The 20855-nt window shown below is 38.7% G+C and overlaps 1 protein-coding gene across 1 annotated transcript in view; it reads right to left on the bottom strand.

The window, feature by feature from the left end:
• Nucleotides 1-11430: 11430 nt before the first annotated feature.
• Nucleotides 11431-20855, bottom strand: part of LOC145399486 (uncharacterized) — a 30025-nt gene continuing 20600 nt past the window's right edge. Inside the window, exons 15-24 of the mRNA XM_080272092.1 lie at nucleotides 20560-20755; nucleotides 19325-19603; nucleotides 18733-19032; nucleotides 18602-18605; nucleotides 18311-18570; nucleotides 13602-13799; nucleotides 13051-13169; nucleotides 12380-12554; nucleotides 11768-11931; nucleotides 11431-11650 (exon numbers count right to left, since the gene is read on the bottom strand). Coding sequence (XP_080128218.1) covers nucleotides 11431-11650; nucleotides 11768-11931; nucleotides 12380-12554; nucleotides 13051-13169; nucleotides 13602-13799; nucleotides 18311-18570; nucleotides 18602-18605; nucleotides 18733-19032; nucleotides 19325-19603; nucleotides 20560-20755 — 1915 coding nt within the window. The remainder of the gene's footprint in view (nucleotides 11651-11767; nucleotides 11932-12379; nucleotides 12555-13050; nucleotides 13170-13601; nucleotides 13800-18310; nucleotides 18571-18601; nucleotides 18606-18732; nucleotides 19033-19324; nucleotides 19604-20559; nucleotides 20756-20855) is intronic.

Here is a 20855-nt window from a genome sequence, read left to right as displayed (position 1 = left end):
CATCATCATCATCATCGCCATCATCATCCTGACCCTGATTCCCACTGACAATATGACATGACTAATGACACAACAATTACATTATTGGATGACTCAAATGAACATCATCATTCTCATTATCATCATCATCACCACTTCTTTAAACAACACTATTGTTATAACCACATGAACAACAGTGCTTTTATATTACTGAGATGCACCTCACAATTGAACATATCAACAAATATGTTAACAAAATTCCTATGTTATGCTGTTTTTTGAAGGAAATAAAATATGAGCCAGGTAACATATTACAAATTCAATACAAAAAACACCTCACTCCTCAGCTTACCAACCATAAAATTTTGGTCAATTCTTGTAACATCTGTTCTAAAGAAAGGATCAAACAAATTAAAAAAATAAAAAACCATTAGAGATTCACCTTGGCACATCAACCATTTTGAGACAGCAGAGTTTAGCTGCTACTAAAGGAATGGCACATGAACTATTGCAAAATTTCAGATTCACCTCACAATTAGGCACACCAACCACTCCATGAAAACTGTTAAAACATCATAAGCCAAATATACAATCACAAAAATTACTAAGAAATGCACCCCGTTTTCAAAGTTACCAATCATTCCAAAATACCGCAGGACAAGATCTGTACTCATTCAAGAATCCTTCATGCCTAGATGTACACATACTTTCAGCAATATAATACCATAGCACCACATAAACAATCACAAAAATTATTAAGAAATGCCTCACAATAAACATTACCAGCCATTCTGAAATACACAGAAGCCATGGCACTCATCCAAAAGTCCTTCACACCTAGTTGTATGGATACTCTTTTGAGCGACTGATAAGCCTGAGACATTTAAGTGCTGTGGCCAGATTTATCTACCAATAAAACATAAAATTTAAGCCTAATAACTCCACTATTAACTTCTTCACTGTGATGACCTATTTATCACTCTGCACTCTTTTCTTCTTTACTTAACTGTGGTTTACGTCCTTTAGCAGCTTATTTCCTAATGCGCAGTGGCAGAAAAGACAATACTATGGCTCAGCATCCTTTCTACAGCACTTCTCTGTGATTAGCACCATATTCTAGCAGTATTAACCTCTTGCAATAAACTGAAGATGAAGAGATGGCAATTTTAGGACAAGTTAGAGTGAAAAGATTACAGCATTATATTCTGACGTTAACCTCTTCTTACAACTCAGCATTTAAGACACAGAGATGACAACTTTACACCCAGTTAAAGTGAAAAGAGCACAAAGTAATACATCCTCACTGTGAAGATGTTAATAGCCTACACCACATATATGCATTGTGCAGATGTGGTACACTGAGATAGTCATTATAAACCTTACCTCCCCAGAAAACTTATATTCACCTGAGAAAGACTTCTCACATTGACAGGGATAAAGAAACACTATATTTTTCTTCCATCCTGTCTGAATTTCCTATGAGTAAAAGAGTGTACTTCTCCCTAACTCTACCCTGTATCTGCATTGGCATCCATAAAATACAGAACAACAACAACAGTAATGATAAACATGGATCTTCTTCTGCAACTATGTTCAACCCACCCCCTCAACTTCAACTCCACAGCCCCCCCATCACCCCTTCAATATGATGATTGGCAACAACAGCTGCAATAATGATTAACCCACTCTCTCAACCTCTCAGCCCTCCCCCATTTACCCTTTCAATGCAATGATCAACTCCCACCAACTCACTCTCTAAACTGCCCCTAACAGCACATCTTTCAATCTCTCAACCCCCTCCACATCAACACAGCCTCTCACTCTTCCATCAACCCCTTCAGTACAGAGATAAACCCCACCAACACACCTTGCCATCTTAATAACCCTTATGATAATCAACCTCCCATCAATCTCCCCCTCCCTCTTCCATCAACCTCTTCAACACTCACTCCCCTTCCCACCCCTCTATGCAGTGCTCATTCAACACACACTGGTTTTCATACAATTTCTCTCTTTAAACATCAACCCAGTCCTTTCCCTCAAAGCCCCTGTTCACTCCTTGCACCCTTCCTTTCAGCCACGTAACTGATCTATAACATTAAAAAAAAAGTACAGTAATCAAATCAGACTGAGATTAAAAATGAAATACCTATACCCACTTTCTCCCTTACAGAAAATCATCCTCATTGTATGTATGTTATGCAGCATACTACACAATCAGTATTACAGTACTGTACATAGTTATATGCTGTGATATTATGCACAAAATGATGCAAAAATTCACTGGATCCCAACTAACCATCACCATCACCATCATCATTATCACCATTTATTCAATTATATTTATTTCTATCAGTGTAACAGAAAACTGTCATATGTCAGGGATGTGTTCTAAAATCACAAAACTGCGGCAACTTGACAGACCAGCTTTATGAGTTGCAATGGAACTTTTCATAGTCACATTTTTGTTTGTAACTGATTATGCACGCAACATAAAAAAAAGGCATCAAAAGAGGTGACATAACAGGGAAGTTTTATATTATGCCTGATCGCAGAACACCATATAAACATGGATTGTCAACAAGAGAAAATTAATGAAACAACTTTTCTGTAATTGACCATGGACTTACTATTAAGAAAATAGAAAAAAATATCAGAGACAGCAACTTATATTAGCAAACCATTCCCTCCCCCAAACTGTACCCATCAACGGCATTACGATACTGTATACTCGTACATATAGTGCACCCTATATTAATATCTATTTGTGACTAGTGCTGATGTATGCTGACTAGTATGGTATGGTACTGAAATATATAATAAAGTTGGCTAATTAGGTAATGTTGACCAAAAATATACACAGCCTATAGTAGACGATTATACTCACATTGTGGTTCTAGTCATACAGGAAATTCAATCCTTCCACAAAATAACTTTAAACTCTTGTGCCATCAATAGCTTGAGCAACCAATAAAAAATGCCTCTATTCACACACACATGCCTTGAAACATTTCCTAATTGGTGCTACCTCCACCAAGTTCTATTCAGCTACAGGCAGAACATTTGAGCGTCTAAATTACAAAAAATGACTCAATAAATTTCCATATGCCTTGAAATAATGCCTAACTCCTCCTAATTCTACCAAATTTTATTCAGCTAAGCGTATACGACAGACGACTTATACTGAAAGCATAAGCAAGTGTATAAAATAACTAAGGTTACACTAAACGCCTCAAAATAATAAAGCTACGTAATACTGCACTGGATACCCGCAGATGAAAATAGAGTGAGACACTAATAATCTCACTCAGCATAAATAAAAGAACATGCTTAAGTAGAACTCGATGGATTGATATGATAAAGAAATGGAACACAAACTATTTAAACTTAAAGCTAAAACAAGCACAGCACAGTTCAATATAGAAGCATCATTATCATCATCATCATCTTTCCTACTAATGAATGGGATAGGTATATAACAGAAATAAGAAAACATGAAGATAAAACTATTAACAGGAAAAAAAAAAGTCAGCACACATAAAATCAAATACACTATGCTAAAACGTAAATTAAACAAAATACTGGTACAGTACTGTATGCTGAAAGACATCTGTAAACTGCAATATAAATGCATACCAAAACTTATGGTTATTAATAATTATTTTCTAAAACATAAACTGAAACCTGAGGCAGAACCTACTATACAAAGTGGACAATTTTTTAGCATCTGAACAGTCTGCAGAACACAAACACTAAAATACAGTCAACCCCAGCTACTTGCAGGTTCACAGAATTTTCCAGGAAATTATTTCAAAAATTCACTGGAAGTTATTGCCTGCTTTTCCCACTGCATCAGCTCTTCCTAGTGGTTCATCTTGCTCAACTAGAACTGATCCTGCCAAGCAGTACAGAATATTCATCATTCATTGTCCATCATGTACTGCACGGCAAACTCTCATCACTGCATGGGTGAGTACAGTGCACTGTATCTAGAAAGGCTTGTGTATCATCCTGTACTGTCCTTTTACGAAGTATTAACGTGCCATAAAATGCATTTACAGGACTTATAGTAGGTCTGTACGTAACGGGAATAGTTAAAATAGTGAAACCGGTTATTTTTGCCGAAAGTATGGATTATTCACGGATTTCGCCCATTCACATATGGGTCTCGTGTGTAACTCCCACAAACGGCAGGGGTCGATTGTAATATCAACTGAATGCTAAAATAATGTCGATGGAACTCAGAAGAAATTAAGTTCATCTTTTACCCCTTTAATCTGGTGGTCTTTTTCGGTTCTGCTATATCCACATAATTTTCTTCAGCTCAGGAATGAATTTTAGAACTGGAGGGTCAGATATAGCATTCCTTAACCCCTTCACTGGTATGGGTCCTACTTAAGCTGAATAAAATAATCTGGAAATAACTCACAAAAAAAAGACACCGCCAGGAACAAGGGGCAAAACTAATCCAAGCAACCAAACAAGCCTGATAAAGGGAATGCTAAGTAGTCTACTCTCTTTGTCATATCTAAATGCATGATACACCAGGCTAACAGGGCAGTACACGACTGTTTAGCTGTGACTAATGCTAGCTGTCAAAAACTAAAAAATTACCCCAATAAACACTTCCACTACTATAGACACATTCACCTATTCCATTCAGGTTAACACAAGATGTTTTTTGTTCAAATGCAAAAAAATTCTTGAAATCAAACACTATGGATTTACCCAGACACCTCATTCATGCATACTATACCCATTTTACATGAACCTGGCCTGAGTTTAGCCATTCTGCAACTTATTTCGCATAGCTCAGTGGCACAAAAAGACGATACTATGACTCAATATTATTTTCATTACACCTCTTCGTGACTAGCACCATATTTTATTATTAACCTATTATTATGTCTCAGCATTCAAGATGGAAGGATGGAGAATTTAGGCTGAGTATGAGTAAAATTCAAGATGGAAGGATGGAAAATTTAGGCCGAGTTTGAGTAAAAGCAGCATATCAATATGTCAATGAATTAAACTATAATAAACATATGTCGTACGGGTTTGTAATGGCGCCTGTGGTCATGGAGGAGGATATTTAGGTTTTGTGAGCTCAGTATGAATAGTATGAAAATGGGCAGCGATTAGTCATTATGGTGAAACAGGTAGTTATGGATACTGTATATGGTAGTATGTATGGTAGTGGTGGTGGTTATGATGGTGGGAGATGTAGTGATGATGGTAGTTGTAATGGTGATAGTTATGGATAATGGTGGCAGCTGTGGTCATGGTGGTAGTTATGGTAATGGTGGAGATCAATAAGGTTATGGCAGATTTGGTGATGACAGTAGTTATGCTATTATAAAAATTATGATAGCTGATAAGGAAATGGTGACAATTACTAAGATTGATGATAGTTATAATGATAGTACAGGGTAGTTATAAGTAATGACAGCAATGATAGTCAAGCACAACATTCATTTAATACTTTCTTCGATTGTCATGTGATATCTTGAACCAAATTATTGCCAAAGAGTGCCTAATTTTGTTTTAAACCTCACTAATCCCATCCACCCAATGACCTCTATATTACTTTACTTGTACATATGCCAATTTATCTATCAATCTATCATCTAATCCTCTTTTGTCCCATTATAAACATAAGATCCAAGGCCCAGGTTACTCAATTCCAATCTTTAAGATGAGGGTGATCAACTTGGGTCACCCATGCATAGCATCAGGTACGCAATGAACCCCAACCAATTTCATTTAACTTGGGGAAAAAAACTTGTAGTTTATGTGGTTACAATCACCATTAATCCATTCACTACAAAAGTCTCCCCTACGCTGAATAAATCTCCTGGCTTTCACCAATATTAACCATCCTGACACAACAAGGATACAACTCTGGCTGATGTCAATGTATTGATGTATTTTGTGATTAGTTTTGAGACATGCATGTACGTACAGCCTAGAGATCATACAGTAAACAGAGACTAGACCATTTGTGCTTGTGTGGTGCACTGCCATCCATCTGACTGTTGTCCACTATTACCTGAAACGGCCACAATGCTGGATGGTAGAGTCTACCATCTCTTTTTACTATATATTCTCTACTGTAACTTTAATCTGTGACCCCAATTGAGCTCTATCATTAATGACATAACCCTTCCCATCCCCTCACCTGGATATTAATTACTGCCAGTGTCATTACTGAACAAATTAATGTAACACAGTATCCAGCACTGTACATACTAGAATTGGCACAAGGTCCACAAAAACAATGCTAAACAGCAATATATACATACCTGTAATGTCAATTTTAAAATGATTTGCTGCACAGCCTAAAAGGCAATGCAATTCATACACCTACAATTAAAGATATCCACTCATATCTTGGAGTTGTCTCTCTGTTCATACTGCTAATAAAAGCACACATATAAACACATGCATACACACACACAGATTTCTATTGAGAGCAAATAACATTTGGAACCAGCTACCGGATGAAATTACGTCGGGTAAAAATCTACACATTTAGAGAAATTTTTGAAAAATAGTAAACGATGATGGATATTCCGGCGAAAATGCAATACATGTAGGTAAAAACTTTCTAACTGAATTTCCAATTTTCAAATCAAAAGTTTTTCAGGGTTATTAAATCTTACAGACTCACAGTAATTACATCATACACTTATCCCAAGGCCTCATTCCTCCTTAATGCATGAAGCTACAATCCAATATCAGTAAAAGAAACTGTGAACAAAACATAAAAATGGCAAAATATATATAAAAAAAAAAAATGTGCTAAATATCTTAAACATCACTGAAAATACACTTAAAAACCAGAATGTGTCATCATCATCATCTTCACCATCCAAATCCTATTACATGGGATGAAGCCAACTCAGAAATTAACTGAGTGACTGACTGACTGAAATAAAACTAAAATAAAACTGACGTCAAATTAGAACATGACAATAAAGAAAGAATAAAAGCAGACTATAAAGAGCAGATAAAAAATAATAAATAGAAACACGACTCAGATAAGTGAAAACAGAAATTCAAAAGTAGGCTGCCATATATCACACACCATCACAGAGTTCACTTCCACCTTGCTATAACTTCACTCTCCAACACATTCTGTAAGCAGGAAGCATTACACCAAGATACTTCTAACATCCAAGCTGATAGAGAAATCCCATGACCCACTAAACATAAGCTGCTCTACTGACTTTTGTGCCTTATTAAACCTAGTGACCGTGAAACTTTGTGGCTGCCATATCCCATTATGCCCACTTACGAGCGTACGGGCCTGAGGATAGCTATCGTTAGTCCAAAGCAATTCAGTGCAGAGACCAACGTCTGCCCCTAGTAGCACCTACGTGATATATATATATATATATATATATATATAAAAAAAAAAAAAACTGGCTATCCCATTGACTAGAACCATGACATGTAGGTCAAAGTTCACTTCAAACCAAGCACTCTACCAATCACATCACCAGTACTAAAATACATGATGAGAAACATAAATACTACATAAAATTTAAAAATATTATGACCATATTTATATATAGTAAGATAAAAATAACTTCAAAAGTTAGATCTAAATTTATGGTTAATTTTAAAAAATGGCAAGAAACTAGTACAATACATACAGTAAATCATAATGGTTATAAAGACTCCAGTGTGTTTGCACGCATCAGCCTTGGTCACCTAAATACGATAAAAATAATATAAGCAAGATATCAACACCATGCAAATCTAAAGTAACTCAAAGGGTCAAATCTAAAACTTGACTACCTAAAAAATTATTAACAGTCGAACCGATCCTTTATCAAAATTTTTCAGGGTGTATGTGGGCCCAAGTCTTGAATATAAAGTTATATCAATATCAATAATCATAATAATAATAATAAATAAAATAAATGAAAAACATATCATCGTACGAAGTTATATACAAATACTGTATGTAAAACAGTGAAAGCTAAAAACTTAAGTGACAAAAAATGCATATAAACTTACCTGGTAACATCCTGAGCTGCACTATCAGATCCTACATACACAGAACTCTTAATCCCCTCCATCCAAGTACTCTTTTTTTGTTTTGTTTTCTGCTTTTTACTGATGATTTTCACCAGCTTGCAAAAAATCTCCCATGCTGAACAGGTTAATGAAGGCTATATCTAACCCCTCCAGTTGGAAATGTTTCTCCTAAGCTGGAAAAGATCATCTGAAGTTAACAGGAATAAGATAAAAAAATATCAGGGCAAAATGGCTAAAGATAAGCATACACAATAAACTTACCTACAAATGCATCTGAGTTCATACGTATCACTGAAACACAAATGGTAAAACAGCCATCTCTCTCTCTCTCTCTCTCTCTCTCTAAGATCAAACAAGAAATTCATTCAACCTCCACAGCATTAAAATTTTACAACTCATGATGCACCCCTTCAATACAATTTTGATTTATCTATTTCCTTCTTCCTATAGCCAGGTGATCTAAATATAATCACCTGGTGTGCCAATTGAAATAAAAGTAACATCATTGCACTGAAGGTGTTAAAATTCTACAGTAACTTATAACCAGCAAAAAACAGCAATGGTTGAGACTTGTGTTAATTCCTTGGATCTGCTGATGGATATATCTTTGAGTATTATCCTTGCTACCTCCAAATGATCTCAAGAGTATTCTGGTTCACGATGGACTTTTTTAAACTGGAGGGGATAGATACTGCCTACAATGACTTCCTCACTACAATGTATCTTTCCTAAATTAAATATAATCACAAGGAGACAGGCAAGAACAGAAGGAAAAATACTTAACTGAACTAAAGTCTGGTGCTGTCACTTTAATGATATTCTTGCTACTACCAGACAATTGTATTCAGCTTGGGAGGGCTCTCTCACACTGCTGGGGTTAAGGAAGGCTATACCTAACCCCTACAGTTCAAAATATATATCCTCAGCTGAATAAAGTCACCATGAGAGAGAGGAAAAAAAAAAAAAAAATGGTTCACGCTAAACACATGTACCTGTCATTCATGGCAAACACAACAAAAACAAAATGATGGGATGCAGCCGAGGGCACAGCAGCAAGGGTACTGAAGATACCTGATTGTGCATTTCCTGACACAAAACACTTGCCCAAGAGGATCATCATTATCATCATGAATATCTTTACCATGACAGCATACACACCTGACTGATTTTTAAAACAAGGAACAATAACATCATCACAGAACACAGACTGCAATTTTTTTACATACATTTGCCTTCTTAAATGGACTTAATATCGAGCATCACCACTATCATCATCATCATCATCATCTTGTGGCACCAAACATCCAACTGTGATTTCCCCTCATTAAGGAACATGATAATTGATTATCATCACCATCGATTCATCATTTGCCTTAAAGGAACATCGTCTCCATCATCATCATCATGACTTAAAACAATATACAGTATATAGCCATTATTCAAAACACACATTTTACATTCCCCGACCACAAAGGAACACACTGATTGCTCTCTGGCTTAGAATGGTGGTATTACATGTACTAACTACTGTACTGTTCTGCAGTCCGATGTGCTGAGACTGTACAGGCTGCCGGGTACCGCGCATGTGTTACGTACAATATTTACAACGTGTACACCTTCGTACGGTAGTGTACTGTATTTGACTGAGTTTGTGACTAGACCGAAATGGCTAGAATGAGTTACATAGTTATCACCTTCTCTGTTAGCCCCTTCAATACAATGACTTCTTTGGCATTATATTGCTACCAACAGATGATTCTATATATACCTACAGAGACTATATGTAATGAAGGGATTACCTACTACAGTTGGTTTGTTTTCATCAGGCAAACATTTGTAACCTCTTTCAGGTCAGTTGGTGGCCAGGTGTGGTCAGACTCAAGGATAAATCTGCCTAGTAACCAAGGAGACTCATTTGTACCTCATAACTAAGGCTCAGTGAATTTCACACAACCACAACTTAGTATTTAACCCGATCTGTGCCATGTCTGTACATGTACGGACAAACCAAATGTGTTAAAATTGCCGAGTCCATATATATACAGACAAACTTACAGTACGCTAAACTGCCGTGTCTGTGTACGTACAGACATGGTTTTCCGCACATTTGTGTATAATTATTTGAGTCAGCCCTAGTTGCTTGACAGAAAATGGGGGGACAGAAACCCTTCCTTCCCTCCCATGGGTGGGATGTGGGGAAGAGGCCTCCCTCCCTGTGCCATCAGTACGTATTCAGGGGGGGGGGGGGTTAAGAAAGTTTCTGGCATTTTAGATAACTTTGCCACCCAGACCTCCAGCAATCTAGGCACATAAGCCGACAAAGGCTCTGGCACTGAACGGGTTAAGTCTGACAGTGACCCAGTTCTGTCAGATGAAAACAATGCAACTATACCACTAACCCCTTCACTGCAATGGCATCAGTTAATTATATATACAAAGGCTTTTTCTATATTCTGTTCTATACTCTATTCCTCCTACTGCTATTTTTCCCAGCATGAAGATCTCTCGTAGTAAAGGGGCTAACACATAATATCACTGTATACTGCATAACACTTTAGTCTCTCTCTTTCTCCAGCTTTGTGACTGAGCCGACTAGGTAACACTAGAATGTCTTTACGGATTGTCTTGGTTAATCACTTGAAACTATGGCACAGTTCACCTGGCCACCAGTATTGTACACATTTGCTGTGGGATTGTTCAGAGTTTGTGGTGGCGTCATCTGGGGGTCGTTTGAGTTTGTCAGGGGTCATTTAGGGTGATTTTCTTGATGGTGGTGTCATTTCAGGTTGCTTAAGGTCATTTTCTCAGGTTTACTTGTCAGATCTCCAAATGTGTGGTGTTGTTTGGATATATTTGGGTCACTGTCATCCTCTAGTGGGTATTTACGTTGTTTGATAACCGAATTTGAGGTCACTTAGAGTGATTTTCTTCATGGTGGTATCACTCAAGGTTGCTCAAGGTCATCTTCTTTGGTTGACTGGTGGACAGGGTGTAGTGGTGCCATTTAGGCTTGCTTGGGTCACTTACTGTCATCTTCTAGAGGGTGGTGGTGCTGTTTGTGGTTGCTGAGATTGTCTGAAGTCATCTGTGGTGACTTTTTTTATGGTCTCATTTTAGGCAGCTTGATGTCCTCTTCTTTGGTTGATTAGAGGAGCCGTTTGAGTGTAGTGGCATCACATGCTCTATTTGATGTTGTTTCGGTTCATCTTGTGTTTACTTAAGAAATTACCACACCTCACAAGACCCACACACTTCTAGCTCATAGGACCTTAACTTGGCAATCAGTATCACATGACTGAAGGTGTGTGTGTGCTCTCAGTTAAAGTTGTTTCATGCCATCGTCTTGGGTTTATTCATGGAGACCTAACAAAGACTTATCATACCTCACACACCCAAACATTTGTCTCACAGGTCCTTCACTTGTCGGTTAGTATCACAAGGCTGGAGGTTTGTTCGGTAGATGTTGTCAGTGGGGGCCTCAACATGATGTAGGATGTTGCAACAGGAGTGTACCGACCACTTGGACACCTGGCCCTGTCGATAGTATGTTAGAACCAGCGTACCTTCATCGGGGTCACGGGACACTGACGGACCATTGATGTCCACCCATGGATGGCCAAAACAGCTGCAGGAGATTAAACAGATAGTTGGGTACAGTATTACGGAAGTGCACGTATGGAAAGTTATGGCTGTGAAACTGAGTCAGGATTCTAAGGGTCTCAATGGACAGAGATGTACATACCTGTAATATACAGCATGAAGGATAACGCCGGTAAGGTAGCTGATGGCACAGAGTATGGCAGAGAGTATGATGAAGGTGTTATCGTAGCGGGTCTTGTCCAAGTACACAATGCCCAGCGACAGCAATATCAGGTTCTCAAAAAATGCCAGCACCAGAAACAACACCTGTCAGGATTATTGAAGTGAAGAATATCAGGCTGTCTTAAGCCCTTGAATATAGTGACTTCTATTTACAATATTACAGAATATCCATTTTACACCATCTCAACAAACCTAATGCTTATGTAAATAGAAGGCTACCTGTATAACAACTGTGGAACAAGCCTATACTAAAAAATTACAGCTAAGTGTATAATGAACAGACCTGTAAATCAAGTGGGATGAGCATATATTAATACTGTAAATTATAACTGAAAGTATACTAGACAAACCTGTATAGCATGGGTGAAGTGGGCCTATACTGTATTGATATATTACAGCTGAGTGTGTATGGAAGGGGAAGTATAGGATCATTTTTATGTACAGCATGAATATACGGGAAACAGAGCATCATCTTTATATTATGTTCTTATGTATTAGATGTAATGTATGTACAAATGTGTATTAGACAGACCTGTATAACAACAGTGGAGTGTCGTCTTGAGAGCTGCTTCTTAACAGCTGATGGGCGTTCCAGCCGGAAGTACACCAGTGTGGAGGCAATGGTGCCCAGGAAGACGTAGAAGTAGGGACGCAGGTACTCCAGCACACACGAACAGCACATGTAGTGACGCACCGGTAGGATAGACCTGACCCAATACACAAATATCATCACCATTATCATCATCAACATCGGCAAGACACAGGCCTCTCCCATTTTTTCAACTCTTAATATACTGGCTGAAAATTGTAAAAAGGACAGAAAATTTTCAACAAGGTAAGGAGAAATAACTATAGTAATGGTTATATTTGAGCCTGGGACTGGACACAGTTATGACCATTACAACTGTAAAGTTCTTTCATCATAACCTGACAGAAATTTTTGTCTTTTTGCAGTTCACTTCCCACAGCTCAATGGCAGAATAAGACACTACTGTACTATGGATGTACATCCTTTCCAGAGCATTTGTCTGTGACTAGCATCATGCTCTTGAGTTAATATTTCCTTACAGCTCAGCATTTAGATGGAGAGATGGTAAATTTTAAGCCAAGTTAGAATAAACAAAGAATAGCACCATTATTTCTACTACTACTACTACTAAGATTACTACTACTGAACTACTACTATAAAAACAGTGGGCTCACCTCTCCTCTAGTTTGAGTTTGATGACAAGGACGATGATGAAATGAACACCCAGCACCACAAACACCTTCCATGTGAACGCCAATGTAAACACTGTACATGCAATGGCTCTTGACACCACCTGTATAACACAGACACAAATTTGCATGGGGTCATATTCTACTTGCCATCTTATTAAAACTGAAAGTGCAAAAAATATGGACAAGCTCAAAACATTTTACAATAACCTCTGAACCAAGCGATATTAATAGAACATGTCTGATATTTCTGTATCATTGCTGACTATGCTCTTACTGTGTAGGATGCAGGCTGACTACTATACACTTGATCAAAAAACTATCTCTCACTTCCTCACTGAACACTGCTGCTCATCAAGTTTTTTCTTTAGGCGAATATTTCTGTTTCCTTTACATGCAGACTCTTACTTGAAATAATACAGCAAAATGGAGAGGGAGTGCAATGAGGATGGTAATGCCGCTGAACTTAGAGAAATGGTGATATGAGGCACAAAGGGGTTACGTATCTTCAAAAGGTTATAATATTAGTACCTTACCTGAAAGAATATAGCAAAAAGGAGAGGGAGTGCATTGATGATGGTGAGTCCGCCGAGCTTAGAGAAGCGATGATACGAGGTGAAGGACCAAGTGAGTGAGACAAGGGAGATGAGGACGGAGAACACCTGTTTGGACATCTGTGTCTCACTGCCCCGCGATGACAGCGATAGGATTGATCCCAGTGTGGCTTCTTTTACCTGGAATACCCATCATTAGTGTAAACATATTCACTATTACCACCATCAGCATCAGCATTCTTTTCTTCTTCTTCCTTACTATTGTCATCATCCTTCTCCTCCTCTTCTCAGTATCATCATCATGTTCCTTCTCTTCCTATCATCATCATGATCCTTCTTTTTCTCCTCCTCCTCTACTTTCTCATTGCTTCTCTTACCTGGAATATGCATCATTAATCATCCACTACACACTCATCATCATTCCCCTTCTCTTCCTCCTCTTAATCCTTCTCAATCACACTGCTAACACACAAGGTTAGCAACTGCAGCCCACTCATAAATCACCATACAACTGACCTGACAACCTGACAACATACTGTGTATTGTTAATTTCCACTCTGAATCTACCACTAAAGTATTACTAATTATGGCTACATATATTAACCCTCTCTGGGTCTTCTTATGCATCTTTTAAGTATGGACTAGACAGATGCAGGACCATCAGGACTGTGATATGGAGCATCACTAAAATCTACAGAAGCGATGCACCTCATGTCCAAACAACCTCAGGGAGTGTCTGATGATCAGGGCCACTCCAAGAAATGCTCCTGCACCTAAAAACAAATAAAATATGAAGATCATTCATATCTGCTATGGTTCCTTGGGCATGGCACTGCAGCACACTAACAGTTTGATTGCAGGAGGGTGGGCAGGACCATGTCATGAGGATTTTGGGTGCAATAAGCAAAACCACCAGCCACCTTAGCTCATTCAAACAGGTGATGTATTTTGCATTTTATTCTTGCTACCTTGACAAATTTATTCAGCTTAAGAGAGACTTTTTGAACTGGAACAGTTAGATACAGTCTCCGTTAACACACTTAATAAAAGATATCTTTTACTAAGTTAATCATCAAGGTAGCATGAATTAAATAAAAAGTATGTTACTGGATCCAAGAAGTTAAAAAATCACACAGTTCCTAAACCCTAAGAAGGTCAAATACAGTTTAATCTCCTTCAACCCATGGATGTCGTTCATAAGCTGATTACAACATACAACATTGGCCACAATAAAACAAAACAGACATCCCTGGGGTGAAGGGGATGAGTTGTACCATTAGTCCACCACCACCATTCTGAAATACAGACAACTATATGCTTTTCAATTTAACTTGGTGGAGATATTCATCCATTTTTGGCTTATTTTAAGTACATCAGTGATGAAAAAAGACAATCCTACGGCTCTACATCCTTTCCAACCTACTTCATAGCTAGTGTCATAAGCTATTGTTAATCTATTGTTACAATTCAATATTCAAGATGGACAGATAGCATTTTATGGCCAAGTTAAAGTGAACAGAGTGTAACGTTTCTGACCATTGGAGAGATGACAATCACTGACCAAGTTAAATAAAAAAGCATAGAGTTGGTGACCTTTAAGATGCCAATTTTAGGCCACATGAAAGTGAAAAGAGTATTGAGTTAGTGACAAATCTACAGACAGCAATTTTAGTTCAAGTTAGAGTGAAAAGAGCATAGAGATAGTGACCACTTTATGGTACAAACTGTTCCAAGACTTACATTCATATAGTATATGCCGAACCCCTGAAAGAAAACGAGAAACTCAGAACATTCAAGGTAACTATGGAAAAACCAGATGCAAAACTAATGCTAAAAAAAATAAAACAATAAAAAAAAATAACATCCATACAGCATATGCCCTTTTAGCTCAATGACATGATTTTCATTTTAAAACAGTACCATCAAATGATTAAATTCAGTTTCGGAGACACGCTTTCAATTGGACAGGTTAGATGTGCACTTTGTTAACTACTTTAGTGTGACAGTTTTCTCCTTGGCTGGATAAAAATGCAGAGGTGGCAAGAATAAAATGCAGTACATACAAGGTCTGTCTATAACATATCCCGCCACTATGAATAACTCGAGAAGTGGTCATACAGCCTTGATGTAACTTGGCAGGCATTCAGCGGGGACTGTACTGCCCATGTGTGACCAGCCACATTCCCATGAGAAAACTCAGTTGGCCAGCAGACGCCGGTAAGTGAGCATGGGAACTGGGTGACCATCGCATTCACAATGACCGAGTGAGTAGATCAACGAATCTGCATCAAGTTTTGCTACAAACTTGAACATTTCTCTGCAGAAACTATTGGAGTGATTATGAAGGCTTTCAGGGATGATTCAATAAGTGAAGCACAGACAAAATTGAGGAACAAACACTTTAAAGATGGGTGGCATTCCTCTGAGTGATCCATGTTCTGGAAGGCCTTCAACAAGCAGAACATCTGAAAATTTTGAACATGTGAGGCTGCAATCAATGAAAATAGGGGATTGACAATGCAAGAATTAGAAGAAGATCTAGGGGTTCCCCACACTAGTGTTTCAGAGACTTTGATGGAGGATCTAAGCATGAAAAGTGTGGTAGCAAAATTTGTTCTGTGGCTCCTGTCACGAAAGCAGAAGGAACTTTGTGCTGAGGTTGCAGAGGACTTGCTTCAAACCGCTAACAAAATCCAGATTTCCTCAAACAGGTCATAACTGGAGATGAGTTGTGGGCCTACAGCTATGACCCTGAAACAAAAGCAAAGTCTTCCCAGTGGAAGTCGCCTGCATCTGCACATCTGAAGAAGGCACGGCAAAGCCGGAGCAACGTCATGGCCATGTTGACGATGTTTTATGATCATGAAGGTCTTGCTCACCACGAATACACTCCTCTTGGCCAGACAATAACGAAGGAGTACTACATCCAAGTTCTTCGCAGGCTGAGGGATGCAGTAAGAAAAGGGCTGCAACTGTGGGCAAGTGGTGACTGGCAGCTTCATCATGACAATGCACCCGCCCATTCTTCACGTCTTGTGCAGGGTTTTTTGGCGGAATATCGCATCACCCAGGTCTCTCAGCCTACCCTTACAGCCCACATCTGGCTCCAAGCAGCTTCTGGCTTTTCCCAAAGCTAAAATTGCCATTGAAAGGGAGGAGATTTCAGACCACGGACGAGATTAAGGCAGAATGCGACGAGACAGCTGACGGAGGTCCCGAAAGAGGACTTTGAAGACTGTTTTCAAAAGCACAAGGGACACTGGAAGAAGTGAGTGACTTTGAAGGTGACTAAGGTGCCACTGTATTAGGTATGCCATATACTTTTTTTATATCAAATGGCTGGATATTTTCTGGACAGACCTTGTATACATGTCATCAGATTAGAGAGATTGAAAAATATAAATGAAGGATGAAATCAGTTGGGTAAGAAAACTATCAAAGCTTTGAATGATGAATAAATGTATGGCCATATTTCCTTAGTACTATTATGACAATCTCCTCTATTTTTGCTTTCATTTTCCACTACGTGGATCTGAGCCACCCCTTTGAAATAATGGGAAAATGGGGGATGATGATGATGATGATATGTTGCCTTTCATTTCATCGCAGCTAAAAAAAAAAAAAAAAAAAAAAAAAAAGAAGAATAAGAAGAAGAAGAAGAAGAAGAAGAAGCAAGCAGTCCTCAACATGGCTCAGCAGTGTGTTCCAAGATATCAAAACACTATCATGGTAGCTGAGTGGTCAGTGATACAAGTTACATTGCCACCAGCCTGTTAGTGTCAGGGTTTGAATCCTGGTGTGGGATGATGGTTCCACTCAACTGAAGAGTCTAGTCCCTCGTGCTGATAGATAAAAATGAATGCCAAGGGTGGCGCACAATGCAAGGAAACTGTGGTAACCTGGATGAAGCAATGGCCTTGTATTCCAGGACAGCAGGTGAATAATCCAACACAGGCTCCACGGCCTCAAAGATGCAACACCTTTACCTTTTGTCAGTACAAGTACCAAAATTGGTTCTTTAAGCTCACATAATACACATTCACAAAAAAAGATGTTAATTCTTAGCATTTGGGAAAATTCTCTAAGACGGAAAAAATTATTCCAAATTACCCAAGTGAAATACAGTTATGTTCGTTATCTCACAGGGTTGAAGGAATGAAATGGAATAGTTACTCCACCCTCAGTCCTTGTGAAGTTTCCCAGTGGTACATAAAATCATCTGGCCATAGCTAGAGTAAAATACATTTGCTATCTCTTAAAGTTTAAGTGTCAGTGTCTAACATGCATACACCAACTAGTAAGACAGTGGTTCAAGAGAGTCCTTTAATCTGTATATTTTGACATTAGGATTTCCTGCTCCTCCCATGGTGTGGTTATTGCTCAATCCTGGTGAAGGGGAAAGAAAATGTTTTCCAAGTTCATTAAACGCTAGTCTGACTACCCCGACATCAGAGATATGATGCTGAAGTATGGATATGTCTAATATGAAGTTAATACCTTTCTTCTTTATCATGATGAGATGAAAGAGCATATTTTAATATACAGTACAAGGTATGGGTAAAGGTGCATCAAATAAATGGCAAATCTCTCTCATAGTTTGGTCTCACTGGGTATCAAGTGATATAGCCTGCAGCTCTCAGATTAAGCCCTGGGAAATCCTTCCATGAGAGTCAGCATTATTGTTTTTTTACCTTGTTGAGTTCATTATATCTTGTGCCAACAATATACAGCTGGAGAATCAGCTGGAAGGCAGATTCCAGCGTTGCCTCCATCACATTGGTTATGGCCACACGCATCTGTGCCACATGCTTAAGGTCGTAGCACTTGCGGATCTCCTTGTCCCTGATGGCATGACGGTAGGTTTTGGTTGCCCCTGCGTGTGTTGGGAAGGAGTAGTAGGACTTAGAGTCAACCTGGAATACAATGTGGGTATGAGTCACTTTCATAAAACCTGTTCTTAAGCAAATTAGTCTGCATATAACACTTCTGATACCTTTAACCTTTTGTATGTCATTGATGCAAACTATTTCAATACCAAAACTGAAGTCAGGCTAGAATGGGAGAGAAGCAATTTCTCTCTCTCTCTCTTTCCTCCTCCTCCCATGACATTCACCTCCTGCATCTGTTTGGCTGTCACATTCATGTGCTTCATCTGCGCGTAGGTATTTTCTAAGTATGCCATAACTGGAGCTAATGGTGTGAGGAATATAACTGTGTAGAATGAGACACGCATGAAGCTTGGGAGATTGTGGATGATCGGGAGGATGTCTGGCTGAGTCACGTGGATGTAGAGGTTCCACATGGACAGTAGGGTGATGGGAAGGAGGATGAAGAAGAGGGTGAGCACAAAGTTGATCTTGAACTGGCAGTCTGTGATGTTGTAAAATATGTAGATGAATTCGTCACGGTCTTCCTGTGGGGAAAAGAAATTGTCATCATCATTAACACTGTCACTTTCATCCATCATCATAATCATCCTTCCTCTCATTAGCATCATTATTATAATCAACCCTATTCTTGTCCCAACCATCTTCAACCTCATTACCATCATCACCTCTTTCATCATTGTCATCCTTATTTTCATCATCATCATTATAATCAACCCTATTATCATAATCATCCAACCCCCTACCTACCAAAAGATGAGACAGACTTAAAGGAAAAGACACCTCATGGGATCCCTTCTCAATCTACTCCCTACTTACCTCAGGCACATCTCTGTAACAATCCTCTGTGGAATTTGTGTTATTGAAGCCTTGTTGTATGGTCTCCAGGGATGAGTTTAAATACTTGTAGTCCTGGTAATATTCCACGGCCAGGAGAATATCCGTGTATACATCCAGGTAGTAGAACACTGATGGCAGGAGGAAGCAGGAGAGGAAGAACCAGAAATTCCAGCAATGCCTCTGGGCCTTGGTGGACTCGTACATGGCCTGCAGTTGTGCGCGCGCCTTTGAACTGGCCTCGGTGGTCCCTAGCTGTACCTACATGGCAAAATAATGACAATTCATATAGAGATATAACCTAGAGGACGTCATTGCAGAAAACATATCGTACATAAATATAGAGTAACGTACCTACACAGAAAAATAATAATGATTCATTCAGAGACATAACCTACCAGGCATCACAGCAAAAAACATACATAAATATGGAATAACACACAGAGCATAATGGTACCCAGTACTGTAGAAAACATTAAAACGCAACACAGTGAGCACAATAGTAAAATACACAGATAAATACACAGTAGCCTATGGGGCATAACAGCAGTATACAAAAGATAGATATAACCTAAATGTCATAACAGAATACACAGAGAGATATACTGTAACTTAAGGGGCATAGCATAACATACAGATACAATATACAGTACACAGTACTACTTATGTATGGTTTCCTAAGGACATAATGGTACAGTCAGCATGTTTTCACCTGACAAGATTGGGTCACTCACAACTTAAATACTAAGTCACAGCTGCATTAAATTGGATGAACATTAGTTATGATGCAGAAATAAGCCTCACTAGTTAACAGTTAAATCAACCCTCCATTCTGATAACACTTGCCTATCAATAATGCTGAAAGAACGTAGGGATTTGGTCAGGTTAAAGTAAATGTGTAACAGTTCTACTCTAGCTGCCTAAGGAAACATATTGCAGTACCTGACTAGGCCATCAACCAAGAGGATACAGATCTATGTCAGGTTAGAGTAAATGCATTATAGCCCTATGCTACAAGAAGCCCTACTGAACACCACTGCTACAGTCTGAAGTTCAACCTACTCTCAAACAAATATCAGCACTGGCCTTGGTGCTATGTCAGAACTTTCCACACTTCAGCATTCAAGAAGGAGATATAGCAATTTTGGGCCGAGTTAGTGTGACAGGAATATAGCTGTTCCTTTAAACAAACAAGTGCAGTCTCAAGGTCAACCTACCCTCAAACACATCTCGGCGCTGGCCTTGGTGCTATGTAATAACTTCTCGCATTCCAACACCCTGACCACAGCATTGTCGTACTGGCCCAGGTTATTTCTCTCTGTGTAGAACTGCAGTAAGGTCTCGCTGTTTGTTGCTTTAACGTGGACTTTGCGTACCAGGCTGAACTCCAGGAACCTTTGAACTATGTCGTACCTGTCAAAACATTATATGAGCTTAACAAATACTATACACAAAACAGTTCATCATCATCATAACCTACATCACAACTCCCATACCATCATCATCATCATCA

This window comes from Coenobita brevimanus, chromosome 49, assembly GCF_032717465.1.
Source record: "Coenobita brevimanus isolate Jiangsu-jjx chromosome 49, ASM3271746v2, whole genome shotgun sequence".
Lineage (NCBI taxonomy): Eukaryota > Metazoa > Arthropoda > Malacostraca > Decapoda > Coenobitidae > Coenobita > Coenobita brevimanus.
Note: the sequence above shows the minus strand (reverse complement) of the source record. Positions and strands in the feature narration are given on the sequence as shown.